This window comes from Lathamus discolor, chromosome 6, assembly GCF_037157495.1.
Source record: "Lathamus discolor isolate bLatDis1 chromosome 6, bLatDis1.hap1, whole genome shotgun sequence".
Lineage (NCBI taxonomy): Eukaryota > Metazoa > Chordata > Aves > Psittaciformes > Psittacidae > Lathamus > Lathamus discolor.
In genome coordinates, this window is record NC_088889.1 from 51,672,517 (window position 1) to 51,687,770 (window position 15,254).

General features: G+C 39.1%; 1 protein-coding gene across 11 annotated transcripts in view; it reads left to right on the plus strand.

Moving 5' to 3' along the window:
• The window catches only part of TSPAN4 (tetraspanin 4), a 470,914-nt gene that overhangs the window by 403,742 nt on the left and 51,918 nt on the right, over positions 1–15,254 (plus strand). For all 11 annotated transcript variants that reach the window (XR_010613489.1, XM_065682689.1, XM_065682693.1 and 8 more), the window contains one exon: positions 1,167–1,241. Coding sequence is in view for 10 of the 11 variants with exons in the window: in XM_065682689.1 (XP_065538761.1) it covers positions 1,167–1,241 (75 nt within the window). In the remaining variant the exon portion in view is untranslated. The remainder of the gene's footprint in view (positions 1–1,166; positions 1,242–15,254) is intronic.

Below are 15,254 nucleotides of genomic sequence, written 5' to 3' on the forward strand. Positions count from 1 at the left end.
TTTGGATTTGACCTACCAGGCACTGAAGAAGCTTTGATAAGGCTTTGTAGCTATTAAACGTTCAGAGGTTTGCAGCTTTGTGGTTGAAGTTAACAAGATTTTAACTGCTTTTTTCTCTTGGGGATAGGATTTCAATTAAATCAGTGTTGCTCAGTATTAGAATTCCAGCCTTACAGGTTAAGTGTATGGAGTTTGTGTTATAGGGAGCAGGACCTTTGCCTGAGCCTAAAAAGTTCTCTCCTTCACTCATCTTTGCAAAACTTAGTTTCATTTAATGCTCTGATAGTGCTTGTTTTAAAGTCTGTGCAACTGCTGTGCTGATGCTGCTGCAGAGCTGTGCCACAGATCCATCTAGCATCTTAACAAAAAGCAGGTTTTTCAGACATGTTTGGTATTGCCAGGAGTTCTCTTGCTGAAGTTTATTAGAGCTGAGAACTTTAGAGAATTTATGTGAAATTACTTTGTTAAAACTTTACATGCACTCCTTTGAGCTTTTGATTACTGAGGTTTAGCTGGTTCCATAGCTTATGAGGAGAAAGAGATGGACTGGTTTTGATGTCTTCACTACAAATCAGCCTCTTTCAATTGAAACCCATGATGATTTGTGTAGCTACCCAAAAGCTACCTGGTGTACTACCTGGTGTACTACCTTGGTATGCCTTTCACTTCTTCCACAATTCCCCTTGAAAGGAGCTATGACTACGGTTTATGGATCAGGCTACCTTCTCTTAAAATGGGAAGTCTAAGCTGTGGATTTTGCTGCTATTGATAACTGGAATGATCTGATGGGGAAAAGATAGAGAAAACCTAGCCTGGGAAGAGTCCTCAAGGGTTCCTATCTAATAGAGCACTGGCCTGCTGGGGGGACAGATCTTTGTGGTGTTTTATGCTGTTCTACTGAAACCAGTTATAAAAATGACCCATATGTATGCTCACATACTGTTGTGTTTCCTGACTAGTCCTTTACCTGCTTTTTCAGTTGCTGCATGTTGCGTGCCTTCTGTTCTGCTAAACACCACAGCTTTGCATCTTGCTGCCTGTATGACTCCCACTCCCCATTCTGCATGGTCTGCTGAATGTACTTACTGTGCATCCAGAAAAAGCTGAAATAGTTGTTGATGGGTTTTGCTTTTTGTTTTATCCCCTGTCCCTTTTTCTCTTGACAGTTTTTTATCATGCTGTTAATTATATTTCTGTTGGAGCTCACTGTTGTGATTCTGTTCTTCGTCTACACTGACAAGGTAAGTCAGATTCTTAATTTTTCTTTCCCCTTCAGCAAAATTTTATGCCCCTTTTCCCTATAAATAAATCATGAAGCACATGACTTGGTATGCACATCATGCTTCTGTCTTCCTTGAGACTCCCCTCTCAGAAGGAGCTCTCTCAGAATACATAAACAGCTTTGCAGGACTGGGATCTCTTGCTTGCTCATGTGTACAGCTCAAGGTCGCAGATATTGCCAAGTGCATCTGCCATTAAAAAATCAAAGCCAAACACCAAAACCAAAAACAACCCCCCCCCCAAAAAAAAGGAAACACCAAAACCAAACAGAAAAGCAGAACAAAACCCAACAAAAAAACCCTAACCAAATAAGAAAAAATAAATCACAGAAAAGCAAAGCAGTCAACGAGCCTGACTAGGAGCATGTAGGAAGAGAGACCCACCAGACTGAATAGGATTTTTTTTAGAAGTATGTTTATAATGTAAGAGCCACATTAATGTTGTAGCAAAGGAGGTGTCCTTAGCACAGGCAAAGGCACACAATTCATTATCTTTCCAGGTTGCTTCTTTCAGCACATGTGTATTTAGATTCTAGTGGAAAGCCAAGGTAAATGCATTAAAGTTTGATGAACAAAGGTTTTGTTTGTGGTTTCAAATTTTACTTAAGTTTGACCTTTGTTCCTGTGCTTTGTATTCTGTTGTAAGGGCAAGATTGCCTCTCTGAATTATCTTTATTTTTAATTTATCTTTATTTTAAAACAATTTTTCTAAAAAAAATCCCTGACATAACCAAAACCTACACGAATAAGCCCAAAACAAGGGCATAACCTGCCAATTCAATTGAAATTGTCAAAATATATTACAACTGAAGACTAAGGGAGCTTGAAAATCACAGGGAAGGTGGCAAAATTTTGCCATGAATTAAGTCATCAGGTATGTGACCAATTAACAGCTGCTTCTGGAATGGAAAGACAAAATACCAAAAGCCAAATAAAAGTTAAAAATAACTACACAAGATATCAGAGTAAAATGAGTATTAGCAGTAGACCTAGTCATATTCAGTACGTTTAGCAATAACCTAGATGAAGTGCGGATAAGATGTCAGCACTACTTTCTAGAAAGGCTCTGAATTAATGAATGAACACTGTGAGTGATTGTCAGGAGCACTTCTGAAGGACTGAAAAGAGCTAGGCTGCCACACAGCATGTTGTAGCTAGAACATGAAATTAACTTGCAAAGTAATTAAAGTAGAAGGGACAATTTAAAATTACTTGTATGCATTATTGGGCTCTGAATTACCAGTAACCTCTTGGGAGAAAGATCTACACGTCATACATGACAGCTTAATAAAGGCATCTACTTAATATGCAATGGGCCTCCAAAACCCTAATACACTTGGCTATATTTAGAAATGGAATCAGTTAGAAAAATTACCACGTCATTGTATAAATTGCCTCACTGTAAATTAAATATTGAGTTTTGTTTAAGCAAACAGAAGTGCTAGAAAGGTGGAAGAGAGCAGTATGAAGAGGTATTATGCAGGCTACCCTGACTCAGTATGGGAAAGGAAAGACATCCTCTGCTTAAGTTATCTTAAGAAGATAAATGATAGCAGTTTCTAAAATAATGGCGTACTAAAAACTTGTCCCAAACACAGAATACTTGAAAATATTAAAGAGTGGATTTAAAAGGTAAATGTTTCTTATGTTCTGCATCATCATCATTTTGTTGCTGGCTGCTGTTGAGTCTGATAGTTTGATAAACGTGTGGGTACGGAAGAAAGAAATTATTAAATTGGTAAGTATCTCTCTGAGAATGTTGGTTCTCACTTTTCAGACGTGAAAAAGTGTCAGGGAGGATTCCCTCCCTCCTTCAGCCTGTTGGTTTGCAGTGGTTTTTATTTGTTCTTAATAAAGAGATCAGGGATTTTAACTTTCCTCTGAGTCATGCACTATAGGTTGATGCAGGAGATACAGTATAGTTGTCTGTAAGATCTAAACATAGTCTAAAATACAGGTTCCAGTTCAAGTGCAGTTTTACTGAGTTAAGAAAGAGCTGTAGTCTGTGTATTTGCGGATGATCAAATTTGAGGCTCTTAATGTTTCTGTATGGCTGTATATGCAGGCTTTTATACTGAGGAAATCAATAGTTTGTCTCCATATTGCATTTACAGTCCTGCCAACAGAATAAATAAAACAGCAGCAACCTACACCAAGTATTTTCATACAGCATGCTTCGAATTTGTGTACTGGCTTTTCTGATGTGAAGAACGGTATTGCCATGTGTGCTGGTATGGGGAAGTAGCTAACCCAGACAAGTCCACCACATTAATTCAGTTAATGCAGTTCCCTGAAAAATAAGCAAAGGAGCAGTCTACACTAACTCTTGCACATCAGAAGAAACTAACATTAGTTTTGTGTGCAAAAGCAGAAAAGGACTCTGAAGATTAAGACTTGGAGGACTCCTGTATCATTCATATATGTACATATACGTACATATAATATGTACGTATATGTATATATAATCAGCAGTTTTTTTCAAGTACCTTGTAGCCTTCTGTTAATTAGGAGCGTATATACGTATAAAATTATTATCAGGATAAAATGGGGGCCAATTGTTATTTTCTGTTCCTGGCTTGAGAAGAGGTCAACAATGGGGATCCCCTTGCAGTTTTCATTTACTCCTGCTTTGTCAAGTGGAAGGACTTCAGAGTGGATACTTCATCCCTTTGTCACAAAGTTGAATTAATACTCTCCTCTTTCCATGAGGCAGGACAGTGTTATTGCCCTACTTAGGTGGAGAGGCAGGAGCCAAGAGAGTTCCCTAAGACTCTGCAGGCAGCTGGGGCTGATTCCAATTTTAGAGCTCTTGGTGCTTTGTCTGATGGCAGGGGATCTGAGAGATTGAGCTGTGCTGGTAGCGGGGCTGGGTAATGCAGCTGACTTAATAGTACTTTTGTGGTGAATGATGTCCATTTTGTGCCTTCTGCTGTGGAATGGTCACAGTAGCAAGCTGCTGCCTACACCACAGAGTGCAGGTATCAGCCACAGGGTGGGTGTGCATCCAGGTGCACGTGGACACGACTCATGGGCTGGCTCCTGAGCTGGCAATAGGGGTAACACGCTGCTGCTTGGGGCTGCACTGTGCATCTCTTTGGCAGGGCCTGAGCTCATACCTTGTTCATATTTCCTCCAACTGTCCTGGCTGTCCTTACATTGCAAAATATGAATCTCTGGAATTCTGCAGAAGTGAAATGTGGCCTGTGTGGGAATAGGATGAGGAAACACATTCCCATAGGGTGGTTGTCGGAAAAAATATATAGCACTTCTATTTTGTCCTGGCTGTTCTCAAGGCAGCAGAGTGACTGATTCATAGGCTGTCTTCAGCTCAAAATGGCACCCGAGGTGCTTGGGAGCTTCTATTTTTGTTTGTGCATGTTCAGATGCAAAGTCCTAAAGCATGGCTTTATATCTTTTTGAGGGCAGGAATATCAGCCTAAGAGATGTGGGCATTGAACAGAGTTTGTGTGATTATGAGAACTAAGGCAGGTTGTTATTACACTGAGAGCACTATTTATTCAGGCTGAACTGATGTCCCTATTTGAAGCAGTGTAAACTCCAGTGACATTGCTAGAGTCATATGAATGACTGGTTGGTTATGTGAATGGCCACCCACCTATAGCTTGAATATTCTATTTAATGTGTTTTATTTTGATTCCATTAATACAGAGCAACATTTGACATTTTCTTAAGTTGGTCATTTCTATGTGAGGCTCTATATGCATTTATGAGAGTTCCATGGAGTTAACCTTAATTATAATTGTGATAAAGAGAAAGCATCAGGGTCCTGTGCTGTCAGAGGCTGGATACTCCTTATATTTCTCAATACCAGATTGGACCCTGTTAGAATGTAAATTATGGTAATAAAATGCATAGTCTTGTACCAGTTCTAACTTGCATAATCCTTCTGGCATTAGCATCTGTATTTATTTATACTGTAATGATTCTTCTAGAGGCAGAGAAAAAAAAAAAAAGACCATATTTACTTTTTTGCAGCTGTAATACTTTATTTTTTCAGTAGGCTTGTTTGTTCAGATGTCTGCATTTTTTCTGATTTATGGCAGAGCTATGGAGTCACTATTTAATGCCCACAAATGGAAGAACATAAACACCATAATGTGCTGCTTTTTTTTCCTTTTCTTTTTGAAACATCAAACTGAGTAGCATAAGCCAGTTTAAGGAATAAAAGCACTGAAGGATCACTGACTATGATATTTGATTATGGGAGCAGTTACTGCTATTTGCAACTCAAAGTTAAGACCAGAATTTTCAATAAAGATTAGGCCATTAACTCACTTGGGGTCCCTGTGACAATTACAGCCTGAATTCCATGCCTGCTTAGCTGTTTTGAAAATGGCCCACAGAATAGTAGAGGATTGAAAAATAATGGGTACTTCTGTTTTTCATGAGATGTGTGAAAATGCTCTTGCTTTCCATGTCACAGTAAATTATAATGAGTTCTGCTATAGCTTTTACTGCTAGCTGATAAAAAATATGGTCTGTAGATTGATACATTTCTCGCTTTGTTTCTCAAAACATTTTGCAAATTGTTTTAATTCCTGATTGATATTTTGCCTGGTTCCATACAGATAAGGCACCATAAAGTGGAATGTAGTGTGTATGGTTTCAAGTATAGCTCAGTCCTCACAACCTCTTTCATGTTTGGCTTTAACGACAAAGTGGAAAAACTGAATCCACCTTCTGCATTCATGAGCAGCTGTTCACAGAAATGATCTGATGCTGCTGAGCCACTTGACAATATGAGTACGAGGTTCACAATCAAACTGAGGACAAATTATTCCTGCAGAAAGTTTAGTTCAAACCTACTGCAGAAACTGTTGCTCTCATTGAGCTTCTGTCCAGAGAGCTTTAAAGCTTTCAGTGTTTGTCTTTGACAGAGCTTCGGCAGAGCAGGGTATCTTCTCAGATAACAAAATGCTTCGTGTTCCTAGTCAGCCTAGCACACAGGGCTGTCCAAGGGGCACACAAAGAAGAAGGAAAACAGCAGCTTTTGGAAAGTCCTGCAAAACTGGCAGGGTGGTCACTCTGCACCACTCTTCAGTCAGATAGCCTGCCTTTTCTAACAGTGTTTCTTCATCAGCATTTGACTGTCCCGTTGTCACACATTTTAAAACTTATTACTGTTGAAGGTTTTGGGTAGTGGTAGAAATACTGGCTCCCTGTATCCTTCTTTGCCACAGTGAACACAGCTGTTCCTGCTGCTGTGCAAGGCTGGGAGAATTTCAGGACATTATCTGTGTGGGTAGTGTCTGTGTTTGCTGGCGTGCAGGAGGCTCTCAAGAGGACAAGGCTATTTTTAACTCTGTGGTATTACTGTGGGGATGTGCTGCATTAACATGCCTCAGAGTGTGCAAGTCCTGGTATGTGTATGCAATAGTTTCTGAGCAGCCTGTGTGTAAATGCTTTATTTTTCAGTTAGAGTTCCATTTGTTTTGTTTTTAAAAGAGCTCTCCACACATTGAGATGTTCCTGGCATGTAGTATCTCTCTGGCAGTGTTCTTGAGTTGGGTTTTGCATAAGTGCTGACATTGCTAAAAGCTATTTCTCAGATAGACAGGAGTAGCATTGCATGGGAATGTGAAGGTATCTAGATTGTCTCCTAGAGTGCAGTGCACTGCCATTATTGCTTTGTGAATCTGATGTGTTCACCCTGGTCAAGTATTTTATTTTTCTAATGCAAAATAATGTTATATAAATAGTGATACAGAATTATAAAAGACAGACGTGTCTCTGTGGTTTATTTTACTTGGTAATAAGCTTAATTTTAACTAGTTTATTAGCATTTCAGTACTGGTGTCACACAATAGGGAGTTGCAGAAATTTCATCAAAAGAATTTAATTATAACCAATTCGTTGTGGCTTCTTTTCAGCAAAGCATTCAGGCATAGGCTTAAATTTGTCTCTGTTCAGCAGCTAACTTAAGTGCATGCTTAAATCTATGTGACTGACTTAATAATACACTGAAGTCTCATCAAAGTTGATATGCACCTTTTGTGTCTTTCCCTTAAAGGAAAGGGAAATGCTAATGACAGTGAAAAATCCTGGGGATGGTAAAGATCCATCACATCTTTCACTCCATAGGGAATTCAGTGAAAAAAACCGAGTGTTTGCTTTACAGCATTATTGGTTATCTTTTCATATTTGTTTTGAACAGCTTTCTGTTTAGTATCCTGAACCCATCATTTTGACCTTTTTTTAGGCAGGAGGAGGTGAGGGAGATGGAATTTATTTGCCAGTGTGGCTGAAAAAAGCACACACACCAAAGGAAATCCCAACAGATTCATTAATTCGTCAAAAGAGGATTTCATTGAAAGTGTAACTCCAAAATGCTATTAAAAGGCTTGTTAAAGGATAGCACAGTATTGATGAAAAGAGTTAAGTGCATGCTCAGAAATAGGTGGTTTTTAGGAATGGTAACTGCAGATAAAATGCATTAGGGCTCCCCATTGAGAACTCTTGATCAATGGTTGATCAAGGCCTAATTGATTCCTCAAATAAAGTGTTAGCAGGGGAATGGGTGTGGGGAAAGTAAAATCAAAGTTTGCTAAATTAAGCTGCATGCCTAACACAAATACTTTTACTGAAGATCCGATGATGCAGTAGCCTCTCGTATCCTCATGCTGTGCATCTTCCTATTTTGGCTGAGTTCAGAAATGAAGATGAATTAAGTGTCGAACCCTAGTCAGTATGGATTTTTTATTTTTATTTTTTATATTGTGCTGCTGCACAGTTTGGAATAGTGCCTTTTCTCAGGAGAAATACAGTTCTGACCTCTAACCTGGCTGTCTGGGAGATCAATTCATCTATGCAGATCTGGGAATTAAACACAGCTGCTGCTGCCATTACGCCTATCTTAAAGCCAGCCAGATGTGTCTCTTATTACTTGAGATGATTAAATTCATCGAAGTGTCTCCTGATAAATAATAGGCAATGTATCAGCCTACAAAACAGATGTATCTGGGCTTCCTTCTTGCTGGTTGTAATCCCTAATTAGAGATTAACTCACAATCTCAGGAGCATGTTAGACCATACCTTTGTTCTGGGAGCATTTTTACAATGAGATTATTTGTTTCCCATGCTCCTATCTTAAATTTCTGGTTTTGTAGTAGATGAAATATGTGTAGTGCAGGTCTTCAGTCAGCTTCTCTGAAGGAACACTCTAGAATACACTAACGGTGGTTATTAAATACATGCGCAACATGCTTTTTGTCCAGGTGTCGTAGAGCATTGTTACAAGTGTTGAGTAAGTAGTTCAGCTCTGCTTTTGCTGAGTGGGAGAAGTGATGTTGAAGGCTAAATCCTGAAGGTGCAGTGTCTCCTGGGAAATACCAGTGCTCTCACATCTGGATGAATGTAAGGACCTTACTATTCCAGATTACAAGTTTTTACATGACTCTCCTGTGATCAAATGAGAAGTTATTTCAACATCTGGGTGGATCAGGAACTGAATGAATGTTTGTGTTCATTGCTGCTAGAACTCAAGTGACTGGCACTGCTTTACATACGTCTGATCAACACTAGTTTTGGCTGGTGACTGACCCCCAGTTTTGTATCTGTTTTAACTAACTGCTGATACACTTTTTATACAATTTTGTTTGAAAAAGGGAAGAATAACAGAAAGAGAAAAGAATGTTCTAGAAAGTTGATAAGATAAATCAGGCAACTTTCGACATTCAAATACAAGCAACATCAAATGCAGAGGAATGACTGAGGTAATATATTGAAACAGACAGCACATTTTTTATTCATGCTACAAACATTTTTGATGTGTCGCAATGTATTTCAGACAACATTAGAAAATGGCAGCAAACTAAATGTTTAACGATTTTTACATATACAAAAAGAGAAGGGAAGATTACTTTTTGCATTACCAGACTGCAAGCAGGCCACTAGCATACAGTCCTTGTCTTGGATTTGTTGGATGCAGTTGAAGAATAATGTGGTGGGTACACCACTTTATTAAGTATAATTTGCATCTGGAGTTCTTTCAACTCCTTCCTTTTATTTAACTCAGCAAGAGTTTACACAGAATGACTCAGCTGAAATGAGGAAAGACAGCTCTGTTGATGAGCAGCTCTAAACCATTATTAGTGCTAGGTTCTCTTAGGGTCGGGTGTGTTGACTTTAAGGCCACAAATGTTGAGGTGCTTTATGTTACCCAAACTCCATAGTATGTGTAAGGCACCCACTTTATAGCATAGCTTCTCATTGGAAATATTGCTGCACTGCAAAACGGTATTGTCTTTGCAGCTGGTAATTGTGGGTTGAATCCTTGCTCTGAAATTCAGGTGTAGGAAGGAAGTGCAAGTGTTCTAGATACAAATATATTTTGAAATATAGTCCCAAACTTAAAAACCCAACATAATCAATGGTGAATACCAGTCAATGGTAAACTATATCTGCTTCCTATTTTGCTGTCTGTGCCAGTAACCAGCAACCAGGTATAAATAATAATCTCTAATATAGACTAATTATCTTCGTTATTTGGGATCTTGAACTCTGAATCTTTTTACAAATGAGCACCAAAATCAGTGATTGACTTGACAGTAGGAAATGACTGACCTGGAAGAGAGAAGTAGATTTGTTGTAAATGGATATATCTTAATAGGAAGCAGAGAGAGAACTTTATGTTACAATTTCTGAGTGCACACATTTCCTGCTTGATGCTTTCAGTGCCTCTGATAATTTGGATGGTGGTGGTGTAACACAATTTTGCTGCGGTGTCCTGGCATTAGCAGTGAATGAAGCATGTACAAAATTTGTTTTAAGCATGGCACAATCTTAATTTGCTTTGTTGTGCTGCAGTTATTTTCTGTACCCTCTCTATGCCATTAAACTGCAGGGGAGGCATCCTTAAGAACAGAGAATTCTTGTATAGGTCTTTCTTGTTGAAACCCATTCATCGACTTGCACTCCCCTTCCTGCTACTAATTGTCTTTGATACAATTTCTTAATTAGTTTTTTCTGTGATAATTATTGATAATTATTATATGACAATATATGCTTTGATTTCCTTGTTTGCTCCAGTTTGCACTTCACTGCTGTAAGCCAACAATGCCGTTCCTCTGCCAGACATTTTTGCCATCTGCCCCATACCACTCTGAACCACAGGAAAATAGAAAAATACATGTCATCATCTTCAGCTGTGCTGATGTTGCCTCTGTTGACAAAGTCCTAACCTCACCATTTAAGAAACCTTTTCAGAAGTCACCTTGAAGGGGATATTGAAGTGCAAACTGAGCTGAATGCTAAAAATTGGTAAATTATGTAAATGAAGCAAAATTGAAAAGATTCAAAGGATAATTTGAAGATATTTAAAACAATTAAAAAGTCTTTCTCTAGGGAATAATGGAAGTGGAAAATCACAAAGCATGTAAGAGAAAAAGACTTTGATTCTAAATCAGATGTATGTTAGATTTATCACACAAGACATTCAGTTATTCTTATGAAAATCCAGGACCAAAGAAGTTCAAATAAGATTTGAATCAATCAAAATTAGAGAACATATGTTTAAAAGCTATGAAGAGAATCAACATTACTCTCTATACAACACACGCACAAGAAAACATCCTGCAGATTTCTTTCAGGTCCACCTCTTTTTTTTTCAATGAATAGGGAATGCATTGTAGTTGGCAGAAAAGTAGCTGAAAGCATTCAAAGAAAGAGATGCAATGTGGGTTTTTTCAAAGTCAGGTAGCTTGGGGAAAAAAACCCACAAATTATTTTGGGGACTATGAAGAAAGCAGGAGGGGAATGTGTTACATACCTTGAAGTGTGTTGAGACTGGACTAGTATTGAAGTAAATGTCAGTGGAATGCCCTTGCTGCTACTACCACCAGTGGTGGCCATTCAGTGGCCAAGTGTGGCTTCCCATAGCTGGATTTTCTCAATCAGCACCTGGTTCGTGCTGACTTTGACGCTGATTCATGTACAAATGGCAGGGGCAACTCTTTCATAATGCCTGTTGTTAGCACAGGAGAGCAATGAGCAATGGGGATTGCTTTTCCAATTGTCTATTGTAATTTCTCTTTCAACTCTATTCATTCTAAGTGTCAGTTTTCATGTAAGAGAGTCACTGAGAGACAGTTAGGTAAGACTAGGGTACTGGAATGGCTGGATATCACAGTTTTGCCATATCTGTTTTAAGCCTTTTAGGGGTTCGATTGCATAACACCGTATCAGGTGTCAGTACATAATGAATACATAAGTTACCACTTTCTGTATGATAAAATCCTGTCCCCAGTGAAGGCTGTGTGTTGCCTTCCATGGAGCCAAGCTATTATCCTCAGTTTCAGGATATTTGAAATCTCCTTCCCACTTACCTGCATGATGATTCAAATAATGTTTGCTGGAGTGCATGAGGTGGTATATTCCAGTGCTATAGGAGATTCCACTGTATGGCAAGTAAATCCATCCTTTGTAAATCCATTCTGACTAGTCCCAATGATTTTGTCCTGTACGTGTTTGGAAATGGTTTCCAGGATTAGTTGCTCCATCACCTTCCCAGGGATTGAGGTGAGAATGACAGGCCTGTAGTTCCTGGATCTTCCTTATTGCCCATGTTGAAGACAGGAGTGGTATTTGTTCTTTTCCAGGTTTTGAGATCTTCTCACCATCCTCCGGTGGGACAGAGGGTTTCTCTCTTGGCTTGTATGGTATTGCCATTTTTCGTCCACTACTTCCAGCTACTTTGCTAGCTGAAAACCAGACCAAGTGCTGACTCTATATATTCCAGAGCAGACAAAATGTGTATTTACACTCCCATTTCAACTTTTTTTTCCTCCTTCTGGGTACTAATTTTGGGTATCTGCTGCAGCTAGTCACCAGTTTTCACAAAAATTATGGAAATGGAGTGTATCTGAATGGTCTACCAACCACTTCATTTTTTTGCTTTTTAATTATTTAAAAACATATATTGGCAAAAACTTTCCAATGACAAAATGCTCTCACTGGTGCATCCCATAGGTTTGCAGTGATTTAACAAGAGGAGAATATTTGAGTTACAGGCAAATATACGAGTTAAAGCTTTCTGTCAGTGATAATTACTGGAATGAGTGCTTTTTGAAGTAGCCTTTCACTGTCATTTATTTGAAATTACTTTTTTTTTAATACTTACTCTGAATTCCTGGAATGTGTTTGATATCAAACTGCTAAGGGGGCAGCAGGGAGAGAATTCATTACACATTGAGCTGGACTTCTTCAAGACTTAATGTTCTTTTTCCACATGCTCATTTATTAGACTTTGTGACTGGGTATGGTTGGGCTTTTGTATTCATCTCATAGGATCAGCTAATGCTATTTAAGGTAAAATGGAGAATGTAAGGTTTTCTTTCACATCTTTGGTGAGGCCATGCAGAGTCCACAGGAACCAGGTTCTGGTTTCCTTGGGCTTCTCGCTCTGGATCCAGGGGGACCTGCTAGCATGCTCCTTATACACCATGGAACTGTCAACAGTACTGTATAGCAATTTGAGGAGATCCAGCTCTGAGATGAAAAACTACTCTCCTGCTTAATCTAGGAATACAAAGGCACTTTTAGTCCATTCCAGATACTTTTTGAGCAACATTCCACTCGAGTAGCTGACCATTTGGAATAAACATGTGTGCTGTGTGCCTGGAAGAGCCATAGTCTTTCCTGTGAGGCTGAGGTGACACTGTAGAGAGGTCTGTGGCACATCTTGGTGTGAATTTTCCTGTTTGTGGTGCCTCTATGTCCTGTTTAGCAAAAAACTGCTAAACGGGTTTAGAGATGGACAAATGAACCCTTTCCACCTTTCCACATGTCTTTATGAAACATTTTTGTTGCAAATGAGCAACTTGATATTTTAAATCACTGTTTCACTGACTGTGTTTATTTCTAGTCTCAGTAGGATGCCATGCAGAGTTACAGCCCATAAGGGTCACTCAGTAAGTCCTTATTTATTCCACAGCTTTTATACTCAGAGGTTGTACATCTCATTAATCTCCCCTCCCCCCCTTTTAATAGCATATTAAATTTGAGGATTCCAATATCATTCTTTCTCTCAATCCATGTAAACCTTTATAGAGGTGAGTTTATTCGAGAAGGGTTAAGGAGTCTGTTCTATAGAGATTTCTGGGAAAACAGGCATGTTTGGGGACTAAACCAAAGCTGATGAGGGTGTAAAATGCACTACTGGAAGCATGTTTCCTCAGTCACAGAATTATTCTCTTTCTCCTCAAAGACTCTTTGCCTCATTCAGCTTAACATCATGACTCCACAATTTAAATAGTGTGAATTAAGAGGATCAAGTTTCTGGTCTCTGAAAGCTTGTAATACCCTGATTAGTCTAACCTTCCAAGAGAAGAGGACATTGAGATGTCCCCGTATCAATTCTGGCTTGCCAATCACTTCACCTTCTATCCTTGAAATAATTATCCAGTGGGAATTTTAGGTTGCACGCAGACAACTTGTGTTCTGATTGAACACAGTTAAATGAAGCTGGGAAGAATGCGACACTTGTTACAGAGGTTGTTCTTATGCAACTTCTAAGTGCTCTTTTAAGTGGTGGTGGTGGAATCTGATGAAGAAAAAAAATTAATGCTAAAGGAAAATGAGATTTAACAGACAGTTAACTACATCCTGCATAACAAAAATGAGGTTTTAAGAGTGGGATTTGGATGTCTCTCTCTTTTTGACCCACTTCGAGATAATTTAGAGAGGCTTGAATTTTGACACTTGATGAGAATTAGATCTGCCAGGATCTGAAGTGGGGTGCCCTGATTCCCCTTTCAAGTCTGTGAGTCATCTCTGAGATAAAGTGACACTGTACAAGTGGTGACACATGGTTCAGTGCCTACCTCAGCAACTCCATTTACAAGGGAAGAATTCCTTGGGTAAGAATGAATCTGAACATTCCCTTTTCTGTGTCCTGTAACCACAGTGCTGAGCCTTTCTTATTCTTTTTGGAATATGGTGGTGCATGGATGGTAAAGATGCATTTGTATTAATAAGAATATAGGTTTGGATCACTTCCTTTTGGTTTATCAGGATCTAGCAGCTCACCTGGTCCTCCATTTCAGGCTAAAATAGAAGAATAAATTAAACAAGTCTTTTGTGTGAGCAGGTTTTTATGAGAGGGAATAAAAGATGAGTTGCATTTTATAAAGTAGGAAATGAAATTGTTCTTCCACCCTCTATCTCAAAAATCCAGAAAAAGTCAGGAAATTTTCCATGCTTTCTGAATGTACCAAGATCCTTCCCCATGTTTGGGCTGTCTCAGAACGTTCAGGAAAGGCTTTAGGATTAGAGAATTGTGGCTGGGTGTGTCTTTTCCTGCATATAAAGCTACTTCTTGTAAGAAGTATGTATGGCACCTGAAAGTGAATCGGTTGATTTTCAACAAGCGAAAAAACACCTAGACTGATCCTGCAGTGTTCTGCTGCTTCACCTCACCAACGGGGCCTTCCCTTGCGGTTCTTATCAGGGATGAGTTCCTGTTTCGAATCTCTAGTCAGCAACTCTGGGCAGCAGGATGAGGTAGGGAGAAAGCAAAGGTTTTAGGCTGATGCTTTTTTCTGGAGGGAGCACAGGCTGCTTTCACCTTCCTGCATCATGCCTGGATTGAAGATTGGCTTGAAGATAAAGGAATGGATTGAGGGACTATACTGTTTGCCAGAGATTAATAGGAAACTGATTGGTCCCCAAGCTGTGAGTAATGTTTATTAGTAAACATTTTGCCAATTGTGGCAGAAATGGCTGTTCAGGATTCTCTTGGCAGCATTTGTTCTCCACTGTCCCTCTATTGTTAGGAATGCAGTCTGACAGTACAAGTAATTTAATGCACTTAAAAGCTAGCCCCAGTGAAAGGAGTGATGAGGAATATTCTTTACTTATTCCTCATTAGTCATGAGCAGGCTTGCTCATGAATCCTGTAACCTTGGCAGCAAGAGAACCTCCTTTTGCTTTGCTATCTGCAAGGAAATGAATTGCACA